This window comes from Athene cunicularia, assembly GCF_003259725.1.
Source record: "Athene cunicularia isolate RWA chromosome 2 unlocalized genomic scaffold, athCun1 chr2_part1, whole genome shotgun sequence".
In the NCBI taxonomy this organism is placed as follows: domain Eukaryota; kingdom Metazoa; phylum Chordata; class Aves; order Strigiformes; family Strigidae; genus Athene; species Athene cunicularia.
This window is the reverse complement of record NW_020799095.1, coordinates 52,981,864-53,005,732: the sequence shown is the minus strand read 5'-3', so window position 1 is coordinate 53,005,732 and position 23,869 is coordinate 52,981,864. Positions and strand designations below refer to the sequence as shown.

The following is a 23,869-nucleotide window of genomic DNA, read 5'->3' as shown; positions in this document are numbered from 1 at the left end:
CATATAACCTAAATAACAAAGCAACTGCACATGCCTCCCCTTCTGGAAGATTACCTTCCCACAGGATAAAGAAAATTGATGGTCACAGGAAAGCTCCGAGTATGCAGATGGTCTACAGTCTTCCCATTCTATGTGTATTCCTTGTATGAGAGACTGAATTTGTGTTAAAACACCGATATTCACAATATCCATCTCCCCATATCCCTCTTATCTTCATGTCTTCTGAAACAGCAGTTAGAGCCTTAAAATTAGTAATGCAATTGTCTGCATTGTCAGCAGTTATTCTCATTTTACAAAACAAAAGGCAAGACAGAAGAACAGGCAGACTGTCTGAAACAGTCTCTCAGGTTACAATGAAAGCAGGAGAATATTTGAGGAGATATCTATCTGAAGAGAACTGTACTATTTTAAAAAACAGGAAACCTATAGTTGTTTGATGTGCAAAATGTTTCTCCTCATCTTTGCCCACAAGTAAAAAAAACACACAGAGAAAAAAGATAAATTGCACCCAGATGTGATTTATCCAGTTGACATTTCAACAATTTAAATCATGTTCTTGCTTTGGGTACAGCATTGTTCAACCAGCTACAAACTTGCAGAAACATCAGGTTATTTCCACCAAGAACGAGTTAGACCACTGAAAAACTGAATGCACAGAAAAATTTGTGAAAAAAGTATTTTCCTATCATTTAGAAAAAAAAAAAAAGGGGGGGGGGGTAAGACACGGATGGACACGGGACACCAACACAGGAGACAGGAAATTAAGTGGGACATCTAAGAGTCCAAGCTAATTCTTGTTGATATGAAAAATTAGGAAGCAAGCTGAACTTAAACAAGCATTAAGAACTTTTTTAAAAAATGTCCAGTCCTGCATCACTAAAATCTTATTCATATGACAAAACAAACGAAAAGCCAAAGGAACTCCAGATACCAAATCCAAGTTTTCAGAAATATCTCTAAATTTGCTCTTGTTCTTATTCGGTAGACATCATTCATTCCTGTTCACATTATATACAAGTCACCTAGAACACTATGCATGTAAATGAAGGTTTTAAGCAACAAAGAGTTTTAACTGGTGAACATAGTATTTTTGAAAACCACATATGCAAAATTGCTACCTACTCAGAAATTATGCTGAAAATTAATTCTCTAAGGTGGGGTGTTCAAGAGAATGTCAGAAGACAAATTCTATGTCAAGAGCACAGTTTTTGCTCATTTGACCTTTTACAACAGCTTAGATATGTCCTTACCACAGTGAATAAATAGGGGAACAACAAACACATTGAATTCTTCTCATGGCACATAATAAAATCCTTTCAAGTTAAGCTGAAACTGAAGTATAGTGAAAAACAGCTCAATAGAAACAAACAGGACAGATTTTTCAGAGTTGATGCTACAACCAGGTGACAAGAAAACAAAACCAAGCAAAGCAAAGTGACAAGCAAACCAAAGCCATAAATAACCATAAATGAAGGCTGCTTCCATTCAGACCAAAGATTAAATGTAGGACAACTGTCATGTCAACAGGATCCTTATTTAAACACAGTGCTTTAATTTTTTGTATGGACCCAAAGAAGCTCATTTAGCTTTGAGTGGTATGTCTTCATACATATGATACATTCTTGAAACAAACTCTGCTGTGATGTTACCATAAAAGCAATGATGCATGTATTTATTACAGAAGTTACTTCTCCTTGCTCACTCAAGCATCAATGTAATTTCCAGAAAAATCTTACTGTTCTTTTGCAGAAGACACTGAAATAACCTCCATGAGAATGTACAGTGATAAGCAGTTTCTAATTACTGAAAAGTGCAAGAACTTTTAATGTAGAAGCTGAAAAGACTCACATTCTTTTAACACTTGTAGCTGGTCTCAAAACATTATTGTTCATGCATGCCATAGAGATATACATAAACTAAGAGGTATATACTTGCTTTTCTGTTATCCATGCCCATCAAGTACCAGTTCTGGACTATTTCCCTCCTTCTTATTGATTTCTCTGGAAGCAAATTTGTCTTTCCTACAGAAAGAGAATGGGGGCTAGGGGTAGCTGTTGATGCAGACAGGAAGTCTTCAGGCTAAATTATACAGCAGCAAAAGCTATATAACACTTGTATATGAGAAAAGTGGTGCCTCATTTCTTCTACAGACCCACAAGTCTAAGGACTTGTATGCTACTGCCAATGCAGAGAATATTCTTTAGTAAGTTCCTCTGCTATGATGTATCATTTCTCCTTCCCGTATCTTGTGGATGCACCTTTGCACAGCTTAGGGAAAATAAAAGATAAAGCATTTGCCTACTTTATATATCTCAAGAGCCATCTCTATGCACTTCCCATCCCAACACAAAGTGGACAAGACAGCTATCAATTTGAATGAAGATTCCCCTAATAATCATTAACAAGGAACATCTGAAAAAAGTGCAGTATACCTTGCAAGGAGTAAGTGCAGGCTCTTTAGCTCTGAGACCTAAACAATTGAAAGTAGGCAAAGCAGAGATTGAAGAGAAAAAAATAGAGGGTTTGCAAACCACAGAGTTCCACCTATTTCCTGATTAAAAAAAAAATCTAAGCTAAAGTTAAGCATCCTAAGATAATTCTACCAGAGAAAGCCTGCCAAACAAGTAGTTACAACAAAGCTACATCCAGCTTCAGAAATAAGCCATTTTGATCTTGAGGCAGTCCTCCTTGGGGTAAGAGAGATTGATCCTTTCTCTGTGTTCCAAGAGGGAAACATATTTTACCAGTGGAAGTCTCAGTTGTACCACAGAATCTGAGGAACAGTCCATACCAATGATGTCTTGGCACTTTGTGAAAGCTATAAACAGTGACCAAATTCTCTATGGGAATCTATCTCGTCCCCTGGATTAAATGTTTGTTTATCAGTCATTACAGTGATGACTCATGTGCCTCTGAAACCAACCCAACAGAAATGCAGAAAATTATGACAGTCAACACCAATACAGATATTCTCTCATTTACATCACTTTTCTCTCAATTCAAAACACTGGATGTATATAAAAGATCCAAAAGTTTACAATAAATCAAGGTTTACCCACATAGTTTTCTATCCTGCATACATCACTGTCATAAACCAAAATGACAAGGAACAATTGGGAAGCCTCCAAGATGTTGGAATGAATTGTGAAAGCAGAGAGGAGACTATGAAAGAACAAGTGTACATTCTTTTGGAAATCTGTGACTTATTTAGATCACCAGCTACTGAAGGAAGGTATCAAGCCAGTGCTGAGAAAGATTCCAACAATTTTGGAGATGTTTGACATAACTTCAGTGACTGAACTAAGAAAGCAGCTAGAGTTACTGAACTGTTAGGGAAATTTCTACCTAATTTAGCCTGTCCCTTACACCTGCTGCAAAATCTATCAGGGCACAGGACCCTCCTTGCATGCCAGGATGAAACTGAACCTGTCCTTAGATGAGTCCAGTTGAACAACACTGCTGTGATCAGATACCACTGAATACTTAATAGCATTTAATAAGTTCAAAATACCTGAGAAGCTTTTCCTTCCAAAACAAAAAAACCCAACTCTCACAACATAAGAATCCATAGCAAACATCAGAAACCTTTTTGAAGAGGAATACAAATTCCCTTTCAATGCATCTCTTTTTCGTTCTCTGTCAGGTCACAGCTCTCTGGCTTTTGAATACAAACTGCTAAACATGTGCTGCCCTCTTGATTTTTGCTGTACAAAGGGCACGTTCTGTTACATTTGTTTTTTTAATAATAAAATATAAATAATAATAAGAAGAATTGTTACATTCTTACAGTAGCAACATCTAGCAGCTCTTAGTAACTCAGGAAAAAAAAGTGAAGTCTTATTTCCTGAATGTAACCATCTCAATTCTGAAGCTGACATTTTCTTCAAAGCCACTGATTTTACCAGCTGAAGCAAGAAAGCCAAGTATTGCTCCAAACTGTCATTTGCTGACAATATGGTGTTTTGGTGCAAGGATATTCATTACAGTAATATCCATTTTCACAATGTTTGGTACAGAAGGGTAAGTTTTCTAAACTGTGGCCAGTTAATGGTGCAATTAGTATTAGAATTCTGTGCTCTTATTCCAGTGCATATGTCAGAAGACTGTCTTACCTACCAGATTCTTATATACTAATTATTTGTGATATAAAATCTTCTAAATGCAGACTGTTAATGAATTTCCATGGGAGCCGATTCAACATCTGGTCTCTCACACTCCGTTAGCACTGCCTGTAGGGTGGATTGCTGTTCATAAGCAAGTTGAGTATAACCTTATAACCTATAAAGCAAAACTGCAGACTGACTCTTGCAGGAAAACAGGATGACATAAACCCAACAGATTAAGACAATGCTCTGTACATATACACTGTTAAATTCTATGCGCTTCACAGCATATACCAGCCTGTGCAGGTCTACTGTGGAAACCCCCCATAACAAGCAATGGACAAACATCTTTGCAGGGTTACATGCTGGTCATTTTCACCATAGAATCTCTATATTAGGTATGTTTATACGAATAGTTAATTTAAAACTAGCTTAAGTACTTGATGCATGTATTTATAGTTAACTTCCCACAACAAGGATAGCAAAACCAGGAGGTTTGCTCAACAGAAACTGGTTCAGACCAATACTCTGCTTCAATTACCAAACAAAGTCTGATAGGGTAGAACATAACCAAAGCAAGCCTTATGCACCACTAAACACCTTATCCTATACAATAGGTCAAAGCAGTCCTGTGAGACCAGAGCTACAAAAACTAGTATGTCTTTGTGCCTTTCTACTCTGCAGCAGAGGTAGGGTGCCCATCCCTTTAGAGGCATCAGAAGTCAAATCCTCTCACTATTAAAAGCCCCAAAAAGCCTCACAGATTTTTTCAAATGGAGCTCAATGCAGATGACAAGCAGAAGCGTTGGCCAGAATTCTTCTGAGTACATGTAAATCAGGAACACTTAATGTGTTCCATTTTCTTCAACAGCATATGACAATTAACTCCATAACACTGTTGAAAGGTTAGTCAATACTATAATGCCTTTAAAAATCACTATGTATGTTGGAGAAGCTGTGCTGTTTAGTAAATGACTTCCTCCAAGATTAAGAGATTACACTTGCAGCAAGCACATATAGGAATCTAATCAGCACTTGGCATAAATTATTTGGATAACTGTTTCCAGTAAGTACATCTTGTCATCTTCTTTATGTCAAGGCTCTGACAAATGGAATTGAAACACTTCCAAAAAGTGCAAATGTCATGGTAGATAACATAACATCAGAGTCCCTGACATTAAAGAAATCCAGTTCCCTATGTGTAGCCTTTAAATCTGATAGCTGTTATATACCCTTACTGTTTATCTCAGGTGACTGTCACATCACTGTCCATCTATGCCCATCACTATGCCTTTCACAGATTAATACTTAAAAGATGCAGAACTAGAAATGAGGAAGCCAATGACTGGGTGGCACAGTGTAGCACCTAAAGGGGAATAAAAGGAACAATCTTCCAAGCATGCAGGAGATAACTGTTTTGCTGGTCACCGAGCACAGGACTGAATTAGAAAAGGAATTATTAAAATCAGACAAACTGTTCAAAATGGCCAATGTTGATTGAAGTTGCAGTCAGCTGGATTTGCAGGTCAAACTCAAAACCAAACTGTTAAATCAGCAAGCAGCGTTCATCTTATCAGGAGCAAAACCAAACATCTTCTTTGACTTCTCAGTATCCTTTCTATAGCTGTCTTCATCTGGCTAGAGGAGACCCAATAGGCCACAGTGTGCTGTCTTGACAAAAGAGAAGATCAAGCTAGTTCTGCGCATTTTAGTTCAACAGCTTTTCCAGCTACGTCATCCACTTCAGCATAATGTAAAGCTCTCCCATTACTCTCATCTGAGGTGAAGTGATGAAAGAAAAGCAACCTGTCTGGAAGAGGAAACCAGAGTTCCAGCTTTTCTGCAAAAGTAAGGAAATAATTTTTGTTTATTCTCACTATAAAAGCTTAGAAAACAAATCATGCTATTTGTGCTATCTTAATAAAGGATAAAGCGCTGGAACATATGGCAAATGTATTGGTCTTCTCAAGGAATTACTGAACTGAATACTCTTCATTGTTCATTTTAAACCAGCACCAAGACTACTGGGAGCAAAAAACACTTAATCAGATTATAGTCATTACTCTCAGATTTACATTCACACCACTCATTATCTTTAGTTATTAACACAAAGAAGTCCTAAATGCGAATCACAGACAGCTCACCACCACTTTCATCCAAAACCTATTTCCAATACAGTGCTTGAAAAGTATCAGAATTCTTTATATTTGGACATACACAAAAATATCACCTAATAGGGTGGCTATCAGCTACCATATGGGGTATACATTTTCTTTCATCATAGCTACATTTCAGTACCTTATCCTACTGTCCTCTTATATTTGAAAACTATCTCTCAACTTACAAAGCACTTCAGATAAAAAATGTAAGACCCTATAAATGATAAATTACTCCTTTTTTCTTCCTTTGTCTATTATAGGCTTTTTTAAGAATATGAACTCACCTGCTCATTTCTTTTGCTAAAAAAGACCACCAAAAAAACCCCCACTTGAAGCCTTCTCCCTAGACAGCCTCTTGCAAAGTGTAAACACTGATCAATGCATACTGCTCACAAAGGTGCAAAACCTTCTGTTGACACCATACCAAATGAGAACAGTATGACACATGCTATTTAACCCACAAGAGCACGGTGATCTCCACCTGGATTACAAGTGCCCCAGGAATCTGTTTCCATACATCATCCATTACTAGAAAAAAATTTAAAATAGCTTAAATTTGGAAGAAAGGTTACTACCTGTTTCAGATTGAGACACAGGAAGACTGAGCATTGAAAGTACCAAAATAGGGTTTATTATGATCCCCCAGTGCCACCAACTAGCTTGGCATGCAGCAGTAGTAGCTGCTATACACAGGGAAGCAACTGGTCAGAAAGGTAAAGAGTCCAGTCACCGTTTTTCATCTATCCCACACCACAGGGGCTTGTTCTTGCAGAAGTGAACACAGAGCACCTTCTTATGAAATACAGACTGCACATGATGAGTAAGGGCTGCCCCCTCTCCTCAGTAGCCTCCTGCATTACTCCCACACTGCTCTGCGTCAGGTAAATTTTCAATTCTCAGCACTGTCAGTTCCATTCAGAAGCTTAACAAACATCACCCCACACAATAACAAACACCTCAAATATCATGAAGCAGACAAATCCAGGGTTAATTGGTACTGCACTGGGAATTATAATGAGGGTATCTGGAGATCTTGGGTATCTGAGTTAGACTCCAAACAATAAGCACAGATCTATCCTGTCTTCTCATACTGATTTTTCAGTAACGAACTACCATTATGTTACAGTATCACTGGATATCTGTTGTTAGCTGAAAGAAAAACAACTTATCCTTGTACACACTTTTATGATGATAGAAAAGCTATCGGTTGCATCTTTTAAATAGCATTAAAAAAAAAACAGCCTCTCAAAGCACAACAACTGCTCCTCTCATTAGCTTACTTTCTTTTTTTAAACAATATTTGCAACTGAAGGGCACAGAATAAAGACCCAAGACATCTGGGCAATGAAGCAAGTGCTGTCATGCATCATGAGAGTCACAGCCTGGTGCCAAACATCACCACTATTCTGCAGCTGCTGGTGCCCATGATCACAAATGGCACTAAGTGGTACAATGCTCTGCTGTATCAGCAGAGACAAACAGATTAACAGGTCTACAGCACTAACTCCTATTCACCAGACGATAGTGGCTTATGCTTTTTATAGTCTTGTACTTTTATGTATACTGAAGGAGCACTCCAAAAAGCTCTTTTCTAAGCATCCTATAAAGCCTGTGCTACAATCATGAAAACAGGGTAGTAGTGTAAGACTAAAAAGATTCCCCACACTATCAGGACTCTTCCATCCAGAACAAATTTGAGGCAAAGATGACAGACAATTCAGTGCTGATAAAAGTCATGCATGTTCTTAATTTTCTGTCAGCACTCACTGCCACCCTTTTTATGAAGCACACAGTTTAAAACACCAAGCTAACACCAAGAGCATTCACCTGGCACAATGCAACAGGCTGGACAACCAGAGCAGTGCAGCACCACACAGTAGGAGCTGCACTGCTTCCATTTCTGCAGCTAGCACAGCACATGGCAAGCTCTCGCTAGCTGCGCACCCTGTGGCTTTGCACACAACGTGGCACCATTCCCAAAAAGGATCTCCAGAACCAATTACTGGAAAGCAAATGCAGCATGAAAAGCTACTGGACATCAGGAATATCACACATTCAAAACAGAATGGGTTTTACAATGAACTCCCATCACCACTGAAACAACTTGCCTGAAGGTATTTTCCATCTTACCATCACTGACAAAAGATTCAGGTTTGATTCAATGCTGCTCCACAGCTTAAGCAGAAACTTACTGGCTTGATGCAAAACACTGCAGTCAGGTTTTCTGGGCGTTTCTGCCTGAATTACTAATGTCCAGATAGTACAGAAACATTCCCTTCCTGCCTTAAGTATTGTGTCTTTTTAGCAACCAGTTGATCAAAGGAAGTACTGGAGGCAAACATTACCTAACAAAATGGCAGACTGTGAACATTACTCCCTCCTGCCCATTTGGGTTTGTTGTTGGTTTTGGTTTTTTAAACAATCATCTTTTCTCAACTGATAAATTAAATCAACAATATTAACACTCTGATGGGAGACCTGCAAAAAGTGATGCTGGTTATTCAGGATACGATGCTGCTATTCAGAGGAACCAGTAGCTCAGTAACAATACTTCTGTGTAGAAAAGCAGCAGTGCACTGGGAGGGCTTGCACTGCTGGAAGAGCTAGTGATGGGCAGTAGCTAAGGTGCTAGTATTACTTCTTATCAGAAGGGTGAACGTTTTAGCCATGGTCTTCCTGGCTACACTCTGTCAACTGTCATCATCCTTCCCCAGTTCCTCACAGAAACTGAATGGCTTTCTGTATTTGCTCCTTCAACCACGAAACTCTAGTACCTAACAGCATTTCTTCCTAAAAGAGGTTGCCACAGAGATTTGCTTATGTAATTACAATGTTCTGGGAGCCTTCAGAATCAGCACCAAAGCTGTTAGCATTCTTAGCAAGATTTTAAAGATAATTTATTTCCTGGTAACATCCAGAACCTTTGTAACAAATGAGAACCTAAAACTGACTATGAAATGGAAAAAAAGGGAAAGTTTTTCCTTCTGGGGAGGTTATACCAGAACACCACACCAAAAGGTCCACACACTTTTTTTTTGTCCACACCTTTTTTTTAAAAAAAAAAAAAAAAAAAAAATAATCATGGAAATACATTCATATGCATTAAAGAACCCTGCAGAAAGTCAGGAACAGAGATCAAGATTCAAAGTAAAGTTTGGATTTCATTCATGCTTCTGCAGTTTAGTGCACACACAGACACAAAAGAAAGCAATAAGCAACTTCAATAAAGGCAGAAATTAGTAAGTTACACCATTTTAATTAATCAGGGTGATGACTTTCAGAGTGGTTTCCAGTAACACCACTTGGGTGTTTTAACACTGCAAGTCCTAACTATATATAGCATCTAAAACCTCATCCAACTAGTAGACCAGCCAGAGCTAGACCAAAGAACATTAAGAAGGTGTCTTGTATTTGGACATCACTGCCAGGAACAATTTCAAATCAGTAAATTAAACCTGCCTGGCCCAGACCTACCTCTGACAAAATAAGACCATGTAGTGCCCAGCCTTAAGGGGCAGATCACACACTGCACACTCAGCATTTACAACTGATCCTTTCTTTTCCTCCTCTGTAATATTAGCCCCAGGCTCCAGGTCCAAAGCATTTCAAGACTCCAAGCAACTATAAATCATGGGATCTAGGAGCCTGATTAACATGGCCTTTCACAAACTTGAAAGCTATATGCCAACACTGCTCTGAGGAAGAGTTTTACATTCCTGTTGGTATTGAAGATGAAACTGAACAAGGAAGACTGCATAGACTGTGAGAGATGACTTGTGTAATAAAAACAGGTCCTGAAAGAAACAGGCCTGCAAGAAACAAGGTCTGAGAAAAACAGACTAAGAAAGAGATAAAGGATAGCAGGGGGAGTGGAGGCCCTCCAAGCTAAGGAATGTCTCAAACACTCACAAGTAATGAAACTACAGTCGCGGGGTGGAGGGTATGGAGGTTGAAGCTGATGAGGCTGCCCAAATAACTCAGGATGCTCTGGAGGAAGGAGCCCTGTGGAGACAGGACGGTTCTGCTCTGGGGCACCTGGGCAAATTTCAAGGGCCATCTGTCCAGTGCATGACCTTTGCTTCATTATCCACAAAATGCATATTAAAGTTAACACCCTGAATATGCTAACAAAGGCTAACAAGACCATGCTAACTACATCATCCCATGAAACACCTTACCCCTCTCTGTACATGGGATACGTAGCTATGTGGGTCGACTTAGGGGACAGACCCAAGGAAAGTGCATGAGGGGGGACAAGGGTGCGGAGGGTCCGGAGAGTGCAGTGGAGCAAAGACAACAGATACCCCCTGGAACCCTCACTGGCATGATCAAGGCAGGAACCCAGACCGGTGATCTCTATACCCTCTATTCTCTCCATCTCCCTTCTTCTTCACCTTCTCTTTTACTACCATTAAGAAATGCAAAGCATACTGTATTGCTTGCCACAACTTCTTAAATACTTAGCCAATTATTGTGTATCCAATTAGTACATTGTGGGAAGTTAATAAATGTTTGGACTTTGAGACATGTCTCATCATTGTCCACTCCACTAGGGATTTATGAATCGGAGTCATTTGTCTCCCTCATCTGAGTGGGACCTGATATATGCTCACATTTGATTTTTTTAAGATGGAGTGTTGGTGAATATTTCTTCAACTTAAAGTTACAACCAGTCTTTAACAAGAGTTGTTCTGATTCAGTTGTAAAATAGTTCTCTTAAACTTCTCGATAATGAGCAGAACAAAAGAACTGGAGTCTCCCAATTCAACCACTGTTTTTGAAAAAAAAAAAAAACCCAAAAAAAAAAAAAAACCCAAACCACCAAAAGCAGAGGGAAGATGAAAATCTGCAGCAAAAGGTTCATGCTTCCATTTACCAGCAGCACAGCCTAAGCAGACCATATCATAATTCTTTTAGTAGCTTTATACACATAGACAAATCAAATATAGCTTAATTACAATATTTATCATCTAGCAATCTTCTTTACAAGATGGATGATTTCTAGCTCATGTCCTTATTTTAGGAGTCAAACACATACATGCAGACACACTTTCTTCCTCTAAAATTTCCCCTCTAACTTCAGAACAGCAAATTAATTTCTATGGTCTATACATAAAGAAACATTTTTTTCTTTCCCTGCCACAGTCACGGTATACTGTAACCAGCCCCCTACCCATCTCGGTGGCACTGCACTGGGCTTGTTCCAGTGTCTCAGTCTCTTTCTTGCACAGGGGAGCCCCAGACTGGGCACAGCACTCCTGATACAGTCTCACAAGCACCAAACAGAATGGTGTACTGGGTCTGGCTGAGCCGGAATTGTTTGTCCCCTACAGCAGCCCTCACGGTGCTGTGTTTGATGCTGGGAGCTGGCAGGGTGTTGATGGCACCCTGGTGTTGTGGCTGCTGCTGAGCAGTGCTTACACAGTCCGAGGATCTTTCTGACATTTCCCCCTGCAGTGGGGCGGGGTGGACAAGGTCTTGGGAGGGGACACAGCCAGGACAGCTGACCCCAACTGACCAAAGGGATATTCCAAACCATGTGACGTCTGCTCAGTATAAAGCTGGGAGAAAGGAGGAAGGGGGTGGGGGCACCCTTGGTCCTCCGAGGCAACCACTGCGCGTATCGGAGCCCTGATTCCTGAGAAGGCCCCACGTCACCTCTTCATGGGAAGGAGAGAACACATCTGTTTGCTTTTTGATTCTACGCACAGACCTGTGCTTCACTTTGATTTTATTAAAACTGCTTTTGTTTTACCCACAAGGGTTGGGTTTTCTTCTTTATTGGTTGGTTTTTTACTTATTTTCTTTCCCCTCTTTACCCTGTTGAGAAAAAAAGAGGGAAGTGGGGGGAAGTGATAGAGCAACTTGGTAGGTACCTGGCATTCAGCCAAGGTCAAACCACCACAAACAGCAAGATCACTTCCCCAGACCTGCTGCCTACACATTCCCTCATGCAGCTCTGGACGCCCCTACCATTCCCTGCTGCCACGACTCGCTCGCTGCAAGCACTGTTGTGGACTCACGTTCAACTGGGTGCCCACCACAACCTCCACAGCTGCTTCCTAGACTGTCAGCCCACTGTCCAGCCCATACCTCAACAATCTGGTGATGAAGCAACCAGGGCCAAGGCCTTGCCATAATCAAGGTGTATACTATATCCCTTTGCCCACAGTGCCAGTCATTTCGTCAGTGAAAGCAATGAGGTCCATCGGATTTGACTTACCCTTGGCAAATCCATGCTGGCTGCTCCAAATCACCTTCTTGTCTTTTGTGGGTTGAGGATTTGCTTCACAACCTCCACAGGGACTGAGGTTATGCTGCCTGGCCTGTACTTACCTGGATCCTCCTTCCTGTCCTTCTTGAGGACACGTGTGATGTTTGCCTTCTTCCAGTCCCTGGGAACCTCCCCCAGCTCCCACGGCTTTTGAGGATGATACAGAGCAGCTTTGCAATGACATTGCCCAGCTCCTTCAGCACCCTTGGACGCATCCTACCTGGTCCCATGGACTCGTGTATGTGTCACTGGCTCAAGTGATTCTTAACTCTGTTTGCTTTTATTGTGGGCACTGCTTCATGCCCACAGACTGCTAACAGGCTCGGGGAACTGGGAGCCCCGAGGGCAAGACCTACCCATTGAAAAGGGAGGAAAAAAAAGACAATGAGTATCTCTGCTTTTTCCATATCCCTTGTCACTTGGTCCCCTGCCACACCAGGCAGTCGGCCAACACTTTTGCTACCGGTGGACTTACAGGAATCTCTCATGTTTTCCTTCACCTCCATCCTTAGTCTCAACTCCAGGGGCACTTTGGCTTTCCTCTCTCTGTTCCTTCATGCCTGGGCTATATTCCTTCCACACAGCTTCTCTCTGCTTCCACCTCCTGTCTATTTCCTTTCTCAGTTCAAGCTCAGTCAGAAGCTCCATGTTCATCCATGCAGGCCTGTTGCCATGCTTCCTGTACGTGGGAATGGACCATTCTTGTGCTCTGAGGAAGCTGTCTTGAAGACCAACCAGCTCTCCTGCGCCCCTCTACCCTTCAGGGCAGTTTCCTGTGGGGAACTGCACGGGCCAAGATCTGCCCTTCTGAAGTCTGGGTTTGTAATTCTGTTCATCTTGCTCCCTCCTCTCAGGGCCTTAAACTTTACATTCATCTGGTTGCTGCAGCCAAGGCTGCCTCATCCTTTACATTTAAATAATCTTTAATCCATGAAAAATGAGAGACAAAGTCTACATTGATGCTTAACAGTCCAGAAAATACTTGCTTGTTAATCAGTAAAATGAGGTAACTGTGTAACTAACACAGATTTCACATAGCTGCTTTTATAAATGAAAAACAGGCAGTTTTAAATGATGGTGCAATATGATGAAATTAGGCTGACTTGGTAGACAGGGGGAGGGGGGACAGAAACGGGAGGAAAAAAACCCACTAAAAACCCACAAGACAAGATTTCATAACAGAGCCCTAATTCTACTCTACACCAGTAGAAGTCCTTGTAGTCCTCGAGTAGCTTATGCCACAAAGTGTGGCAAACACTAAGCAAGCTGCTCTGTAGTACTGTGTATGATATCATGCAGCATTCCATGTCAGCTGGGAAATGAATCGCCCACTGCTGTTATCTATAGGTTTTCATGTGATGTCTAGTCATATGAAAAGGTGTTTTTAAACACCTCTGTAGTTATCACACATCATTAAGGATACAGAACTTACTCATTTTGCATGCACAGAACAAGCCTGCAAAATAGCAAGTGAATCTAAATTAATCTTTCTTCTTGTGACAGTTTTACTTTTAGAATTTATGCCTCTTGGTAGAAGGGGAAGAAGAGTTGCTTTGTTTTTTGGGTTTTTTTTTTAATAAAAAGCCTTTCAAGTATAAAGTGCAAAAGGCAATATTATATTTGGCTTCTTGGACAAGAAAGGAAATTCGATCCTAATTTCAATGAAAATATAGATGATGTGGTAAAGAACACTTTCTAGTGTAACTTAACTACTTTTCTATCTATAACTGCACTACTTCACAATTTGCTTGGAAGGGAGAGATTTATTAGCACAGATTATATTCTGCATACCATTCTATATCCACTTAAAACTTATTTCCTGATGCAGACATTAAAGTACACAAGTTAACTGTTATGCCTACTTCATGCATAAAGTAGAATTACACAAATCAGATTCTATGTCACTATTAAAAGAATCTCTCCAGTAGGGAAGTAAATTTACAACTCCTATGTGCTTCATCTACATATAAAGACCACTTCATGCCTATTTACATGTTTTAAAAAATTTGAGAGAGGCTTCAGTAAAATCTCTGTTAATTACTTCAGAAAAACTTCATGGAGAGATATTTATTTTGAATGAGCACAAGTGTCAAAATACTACTCCCTTCAAATATATTAAGAAAGTAAGAAGTATCATAATTGTTCAATACAAAAAAAAATATGATTATAGTTAACAAAACGGGGAAAGCATGTACTTATTGTTGCCAAGAGTTATGTTGCCAGTTGCTTAGAGCAAACATTATCCATTTTAATTCTTCCACAGTCTTGCAGCAATGGTGAACTGCTGCTGAATTAAGACCCAGCTGATCTCAGGTGGAAGCACTCCTGTAGAGGCCTGACTGATCTAGACTGTGGGAACTAGGCTGAACAGCTGACTGTGCAAGATGTACTAAGGATAGAGCATGGGTGGGACTGCTCAGAAGTCAGGACACAATAAAGTGTGTTGTGAAGATTCTCCATGGGAACAAAACCTTCCTTTCTTAAAAAGATGGAGGAGTGTTTTCTGGCCTTTAGAACACATGGCTTCCTCAGCAACAAGAAAACATGTCAAAGCAACATAAGAAACTATTAATGGAATTTGAAAGGACAATTATGCTTTCACTTGATCTTTTACCAAAAATATTTTAGAGGGTAAGGTATATTTACAAAGCTTGTGTAGATTAACTAGTCTTCAATAACAAACCAGTATAGAACCACAAAAATTTGTTTAAAATTTAACACATAGTAACATCAAAACAAACAAATGTTTCCATAGAGACAGCTACCTAAATAAATGCTCACAATGGATCCAAGGCGTGACGTCACCCAGGCCTGCCCGCAGCCACAGTAACATGCCAGTGTAAATAGAAGTATTTTTATTTTTCTATCTAATGTCATAGAATTAGAAGTTTTATGGCAGTGCTTAAACCATACTCTTGCAGTGCTGAGTGGCAACACTTCTAAAATAAGAGCAGAGGTATTTATATCAGGGCTATTACTATTACCATATTAACTACATACAACATGTGGAGTATGTGTATGGCATAGCTAACATATCAAATTTCCCGGAGCAGTTGTTGACCCCAATAAACAAAGACATTTAAGTTCCTAAGGCAACATGCCAGAATGCTGGTCCAAGATCAGGAACATGTATTCTTCTTGGGTATTCTGCTTTCCTTAATACAAAAACCCTGAATTTCTTAGACTGTTGTCTCACTGTCTTGCTGGATTAAGAAGAAGAATGCAGCCACATGTTGCTTTTCATACCAAATCCAGAACACTTCTGTGACCTTCTCCTGTGTCACCAATAAGCTTGCTTCCTCCAAGACAACAAGATTCACTAAACCCATATATACACTGTGCAAGCACAATGCAAGACACAGCCTACAAACTTTTGCAACTCTGGAAGAGTAACATAAAAGAAACAGTCAGTTAATGAGGAAAATTTCCCAAAAAGCAGGCAATTGTTTCATCTACTAAAAAAGATACACATAGAATTCCCATTCTCATGAAAATCATCAATTTTCAAATGCTATTGCATGTTTGCAAGTTCTATGTCTCTAAATTCAGTAGACCCAGACTACATTATCACTCTTAATTTGCAAAATATAGCAGAAACATGTCTGTATAAGGTTCAGATAGTATGTGAAAAATGAGCGCTTGTAATGATCTAATATTACCAAGATATTTATACTAAAGCCCTACATTTTAGCAGAAGCCTGAGCTACACAGAAGTTGAAGTTATTATCATTACAAAAATGGTGAAATACTATTTTTGGTCCTGTCATGAAAATTTCACATACAGTAATTTATGAAAACTTTCCTTCTCATAGAATATGATTGTGACTTACCCTTGCCTTCAAGTATGGCAGTGAATTTAGGGAACAGTTAAAAAAAAAAATTACCTCCTATAAAGTATTTCCAGCATTGTTTTTTAGAACAATGATATGAGCAGTTTTTTCACAGAAGGAGTTTCTTAATTTTTGCTACTTAAAGAGAAAAAGCTATCCTGATACTAATTAGCAAAAGAACATTTTATGTAACTTTAGGTAAGGGGCTAGCTTTGAAATAAAAATTTACCCTGCAACCATCATGTTACTGTTGCATGCAATCCAATGAACCTATGAAAAAAAAGAGTCCAACATCTCAAGCTTTGACTGTGAAACTATAAAATACAGTAAGGAAAGCTTATTACATAATTGCATTTACAGTTATATTCACTTTTGTTGGTTTTGCTCCATTTTAAATAAGAGTTCATCCCATGAGATATTATAAAACTTTGTAATTCTTCACAATTTCTTTTGCTTTTCCAGGTGCAACATGCATAGAAAGATAATGACATTGTATGATATGCCTTTATTGTATGTTTTTATAATCTAAAAATAAAATACTTTACTTACTATAGAAATTGCAGTCTATCCCAACTGTAATGATACAATCCAAGTATTTGGCATAAATGTAGGTGGTTTTCCTCTGATCTCTAGGGATGTAACTTATAAATATTCATACACATGGCTACTTACAAGTGGGCTTTGCTTAATTTCTTGTATTTTCTAACAATAGAAAGTTTTTTAAAATAGAAAAGCAAGAAAAAAGGGCAGAAAGACATCTATTAAATCTGGTTTTAACACACAACAACTTATATTACAGGACACCAAATTGGAAGGATTTGTGAGACCCTTAAGAACCTACACATTACTGTTAAAATATCCTTGGGCGGGGGGAGATCTTTTCTTAGCAAACAGTGCAATTGTAGCAATTATTCTCTAATGTCTACTATTGTGCATTCTTTGCATTAGACCATTCATTCTTCATATCCTAATGTACATACAAATGCTGTGCTTACATGAAGGCCTTCCATGGATCTTTTATGCAAGATAAATAGCCAAATTACACTTCAGTTTGACCTGACATCCTCACGCAGAAGGAAAACCTCATTCTTAATTTATTTTCGTATTTGTAACAAGGGTTCATTAGAATTTTCTCCATCTTTATAAAAACATAAACTTAACCTAAAATGAACTAATCTCTGAAACATAGGCACATAATCCCAGCTCTGAAGAAGTATCACAGACTAATCAAAACTTTCAGAGGTTTTGTTCACCTGGTTAGGTAGAAGTGGGGAGGGGGGTGTTCACTCTGCAAAAATGTAATTACTTCTCAGGATTGAACTGATAAAATCTCTCCTGCAGCAGAGGAAGTTACCAATCCAAGAATAAAATATTATCTTTCAGGAGCTCTTAGTTAAACATATCTGTTACTAATTTCCCTGTTAGTTTACCCTGATTATCAGCAACACATAGTTCCTACCTACTTTGCCAGTATTTGTAGCAGAACAGTAAAGGAAGCCTGGGAAACTCAGCAAGATGACAAACATGAGCTTTATACAGAGACATAGTAATTGATAAATCCAAAGAACAGTTATACTCAATCAATTATTTTCCTAGTGTTTCAACAACATGTGCCATTGTCATAAACTTTAAGTATAGATGGCTAAAAAACAAATCCTGCTAGACACAGTAGCTTCCCAGTAACAGACCCAACAGAAAGCCTGTTTGGAAGTTCTACCACAATACTACATGACAATTGCAGTTGGCCATGACAATCATCTCTTCTTATCTTTCAGTGTGTTCCCTGGCCAGACTACAACTGCCAAGATTCACCAGCCCCACCTCACTGAACCATTATGGCTGACCATAAGAATCCCAGGCCAAAGTCCATCTTATGAGACACAGCCTAGCTGAAGAACCTAAAACCAGCAGTGACACACAGAACCTTCTGACAGCCGTAAACATTACTCTTACTGGGGCATGGAAGCAGTACTCTGCACCTTCTGAGGAGTCAGAGAATCTTTCATAGGGTTTAATGTTTTTCATTCGACACAGATAAGGAAAAATTTGGGTTGTCAAAAAACCTTAGCACTCTGCTGGGAAAAAGCTTCTTGCAAAATGGAAATCATTTTATGAGTATGTTTGTTTTGATGCAACACCAAATATATCATTATCCTTTAGCTTAGGGTTAAATGTGAAGCAAATGAGGAAGCAAGGAAAAGCAGTTGTCTGAACACGCTCGAGAAAACCTGTATACTTAGCCTATGCATAAGCCTCCTAAGTTACAGCATATTACTAACACTTGAGTAACTAGAGCCATTAAATCTTTCTTTGTTAAAACTTAAAATATTATATGTGAAATAAATATGATGTAGACTAAAAAGAATTGCTGACATACACTCTCAAGAATAAAAATGTAACAAAGCCCAAGCCCCAACACTTAACAAAATGGGAAATTATACATACTGAAAGTATGCACACGAAAAAACAGACCCTCCTAATAAAGACAAGAAATCTCAGCTATTACAAGTTTCCACGTCTGCCATAATATTGCTTAATTTTAAAATAATCTTAAAAGAGAAGAATATAAAAAATACATATTGTATGTACATGCACAGGTGAGGAATGAGCACATAACTGATAAACAATTGAGATAAACATGCATTTGATGTAGTTGTCTTCTAATCTATGTAATATTAGATAGAGAGAGGAAAAGATGGCGTGCTTCTTCTAAAATAAATGACAACACTTCACAGCAGTCATGGGAGAGGTCTGAGAAACTGCTGAACAGGCACCTCACCACAGAGGCAGAGACAAGAACCCTTGAGCTAAGACTGCTGAACCGCAAGGGGATGCGCTGACATTCACCTTGAGCCTCAGATGCCTGCCACCTCACAACTCATTCCTGCAGAATAGGACTGAGTTCCTTCTACCCCAGCAGGCACCAGAACTGATACTTCTTTATACCTGCTAATATTTCATAACTGTCTATGCCATATCATGGGGTTGTCCTATCACTAACTTGTCCAGATACCGACCGAAGAAAGTAGCATGAAGATTTATTACTTCCTGTGATGATAGATACAGAGAAATTTTTAAGTCTGTGAAAGCCAAGGGAAATTTGAAAATAAATGCCAGCACTGTTTCTTTCTCAATCTATAATAGACAAACAACCCTAAACATCCATTTCAAATAAGCTACTTCACTGATAGTATACCCAATTCTGACAACACAACTTCCAAAAAAATACAAGTAGGAACTCAAAAGAGAAAGTGGACTGATACAAAAACAAGAGGATTGGAGTGTGCAGATATAGTGTTTTCAACTGCCTAAATAAGAGCCCTCAGGAGAAAAGAAAGAAAGAATGAAATCAAATAAGTAATGTCAATCTAACTGTGCATGTTACACTGAACAACCTTTCAAGATCAAGGGGCCTTTTCTTCTCTGCCTTTCTATGCTTTAATGCACACTAAAGGGTCAGTGCTTGTAGCAAGTTTTCCCATCTAGCCTTGTAAGCAACTCAGTTTGCATGCCTTCCTCAGCATTACAACCACAGTGGCTGGGAGCACAAGCCAAATAAATGTTCCTACAAACCACAATTAAGGGACCCTTCCTTAAAGCATGTCCCTCAACACAAGGAGGTGTGAGACAATTTAAACAAGGCTATTGGATACCAGGGGGAGGGGGAAGGTGAAAATGTTCCAATTCCATACATAAAGTGAGAACAAAAAAAAAATAAAATCTGGGGCTTCACACAGAACATGCCAGAAGAGTTGAATGTCTTCCCTTGGATTTGATGAGCTTCTCGATAAAGCCTGCCTAGGTTTTCAATGTGGGGAGAAAGTTTCACTAAAGCTCCAGTCAGCTTACAAGAATAAGATAGGACCACTGAGATAATCCTAACCTATTAATCACAGCCATGGGTCTGCATCACAAATTCACCATTGGTTTGGCATGGCCCTACATTTTAAACTTGTGTAGGTGTTGTGCTGGACATTAGGACTGTTGTTAGAATAATGGCTTTAAGTACACATCCTACCTTAGCCTCAGTCCTCTGAAGCTGCGTTTTGGCAAGAGGTAAAACCATCCTGACTTCATTCAGATATCCTTCAGGAAACAGTCATATCATTTATTGCAATTTTAAAAAAAAAAAAAAAAGGTTTCTTTGCATAGCCTGAATTTGTCTTGATCACATCATACCTCTTTCCTCTTTGTACAGCATAAGACCTATGACACTGAAGTCAGTTTAAGACAGTAGGACAGAAGCTGAAAGATGTACCTTCAGACAAAGCAACACAGTTTCATAAAAGAACAAGAAAGAGACTGATTGTGGCAAAGATATACAGTGCCTCACATCTGTAAGCAAGAGAATATAGATGATATCTACAAAATGTGTTAGGGAGACAAGGAAATGATGGCATAAAGGAACTTACTTGATTTTACTGAAGACAATGTCAACATCTGTGATTGTCACATTCTTCCCATCTATCACATGACAGTCCTTACATAGCTTTGACCAGTTCTTCCCATGCATTTCTTTTCCTGTGGCTCTTGTATCACCATGGATGGCAAATTTTCTAAAGGCTTCTTCCAGAGCACTTATTTCTCCTGCCATAGCTCCCTCATGGGAGCTGTTTGAATCATAGGATAATCGTTTTGCTGCTCGGTCCTTTGCTGGATCTGAAGGAGACTTTGGAGGAGTCTTATTCACAGGTTTGGTCGACTTCGCTTTATTGTCAGCCATTGTGCTACAAAAGAGGAGGGTAAACTCATTACATTAATTTGCACTAATTTACTTTCCATTAAGCTAAAGGCTACAGTCCATATCATACAAAGTATGAAGAATAAGTGGTATATAAATTTAGCAAGAACTCAGTGCCCTCCACCATCAGTCTATACATAGAACTATGTAACTCTGCCCATCTAGAAAAAAATTCTAGCATATTTAAAAAATTTAAAAAAAAAAAAAAAGTCAGGGAAAGAGCATTCTGAAATAGGGCACAAACCTAATTTCACCATCAATACATCAGCCAACAAGAGAACACAGTGTTTGCTTCTTTTATTTTTAAATGGCAATCACCACAGTCTACTGATTCTAATAAAAGTATGTCCTTTTACACTGTAGGCATTACTACCTACTTGCATTTCTGAAGTTAAAAAAAGACCAACCCTTTATTTTCTGGAATGGGTTTTTTTTTGTTTGTTTGGTTTTTTTTTTTAATTGAAAAATGAAATGTTTGGAAATTGCAGCAAAAATATTAATCTTACAACCCTCATGTTATATAATGTAAAGTCTAACAAGGAAGGAAGCCTCAGAAATGCTTAGACATTCTCTTGTTAAGAAAACCATTTATTTCTCAAGTTTATAACCAAAGAACTGTAGCTGTGGAATTAATTTGGAATGAACACATCTATGATGTAGGACCACTGAGAAGGGATGTCATTACTGAAAAGAACAACTTTAAGATTAGCCTATGCTCATGTAGAACGGATTTACCTTTTAAAAGAAACATTAAACTGAGCAACAGAACACTAAAGTTATTTTCAGGTGTCTTCATAAAGAAAAAAACTCCTAACACATGAGAAGCATTACACAGAAGCCTTTGCCTTCTGCCCATCCACTCTTAGCTTGGCAGAAGTAAGAAGCACTGAAAAGCCGTGGGATAGGATACACTCTGCGCCTGTCCTAACAGCTACATGCAGACTGTTGCCCTGTTACAAATTTTAACCCATAAAGAGGTGCTTCAGGTATCAGAAGTTTGGCAAATACTGGATAAGGGCTGGAAAGCCCACCATACTTACCCTGTCCACTCTTCTAAAGTCACAGATGTATGTGGTAGGCAACTAACATATGCAAAGATTGGTATTTATTTCTAGTTAAGGTTTTATTCCTGCATCAGGTGGAAAGTTCTTTTGGCTTATATACTGTACTTCAATAAAAACTCTTCAGCAATGGAAACAATTCCAAAATTCTATCTCTTCCAATACTGCTTAACCTCTATCACTTGCACGACCACGCCATACCCTTTCCTGCACACTGCAACAGAACTAACCATAACTACTTGCTATGCAGCAGTTACTGTTAAGCTTCATTATTAGAAACAACGTTTTAACAAAAACTATACTAAACAACCTTTGTTCTTTACACTTGAGCAAATGCAGCATGACCAAAGCATTACTGTCTATTCTGAAAATATTCAAGCAAATGCTTAAAAACCTTGTATCTTTAGCCTGGGGATCCTTCGGTTTTGTTTACACAAGTTTTGGCCAAAAAATAAAAATGCTAAATTAAAATTAATGTGACAGGAATTTCCTAACTGTCGCTTGAAAGTTATATGTGCACCTATGAAATAAAAAGAAAAGCAGTGGAAGGAAAAAAGAGTTTGAAAATGTGAAGTTCATTAAAAAGTTCAATAACCAATTGCCATTTCTATTTTTTTGCACCTTGCCTGCTCTCCAAATAACAGTAAATTTACCTCAACAGATTTTTCTGAAAGTCTCCCAACACTGAAACTCCAAAACAGTAAGCACCCACAGTCAATTGTAAGCTACTGCAAGTATTACAGATGCGTACATTTTTAACAAGTGTCTAGATCAGCCTAAACTGATTCATCAGGCTACACACATCTCTTTTGCTACAAAAACAGTGGTGAGAGAACTTAAGAACAAAAGCACCGCTGACACAATCTATGCAAAGAGAATTATGTTAAGAATAAGATCATGAAGACCTATGATCTACCTCCACCTTTGAGGAAGCTTGACTTCCAAAAGCAGAAGTCTCTTCCAAGCTTGCACCATTTCAAAACCACTGGAGCTGGAAACTAGAACCAGAACTTTTCCAAGCTAGCACTAACTGGCTAGAGAAAGAAAGAAAGGAAAAGAGTACACATCAGCAAAAAGCAAAGCCTGTATTTTAATGTCTGTACAGGATATTAAAAACCAAAGTTATCTCCGTAAGCAATTAACGGGACAAAAGAAGGTGATCTTCTATAGAAAGGTATATACAGTTACCATTTTGCAATTTTATCTAGTGCCAAATAAACCTTCTAAGATATTTTTGGGGATAGCCCCCTCTTAGCAACTGTCAAGAAGCTACACTCGATGTGAATATCCTTGAAAGATGTAATTGCACAAACTGTAAGTAAGAAAACATGTGCCACTGTCTCATCTGAAATTAAAAAAAAAATAACCACCTGCCTACATTTTTTTTAAGTATCTCCTGAACAAAATCTTTCTTTAGCCAGTGTCAGTGCCTTGCTGGCCAATTTTGCCTAATCCCATCTCACGCTTAACCATAACTCAATGTTGCACAGCACAGCAGAAATGTGTTTTAAAAAGCAACTAGTGATTTCAAATCATAAGTTGAAACCCACACTTGAAAGAGTTCGGATTTTCTGAATTGTGTGATTTTTTTTAAAAAGACTATATTATTTTTTGTCCATAATACTGTCTTATACTGTCTTCAATATGATAGCTACATCTTGAAAATATTTTTTACTTAATTTCAGTTGCTAATAAAAGTTT

General features: G+C 38.7%; 1 protein-coding gene across 1 annotated transcript in view; it reads right to left on the bottom strand.

Moving 5' to 3' along the window:
• Positions 1-21,089, bottom strand: part of TPPP (tubulin polymerization promoting protein) — a 56,017-nt gene extending 34,928 nt beyond the window's left edge. The window contains exon 1 of the mRNA XM_026842223.1: positions 20,779-21,089. Coding sequence (XP_026698024.1) covers positions 20,779-21,089 — 311 coding nt within the window. The remainder of the gene's footprint in view (positions 1-20,778) is intronic.
• Between the last annotated feature and the right edge of the window lie 2,780 nt (positions 21,090-23,869).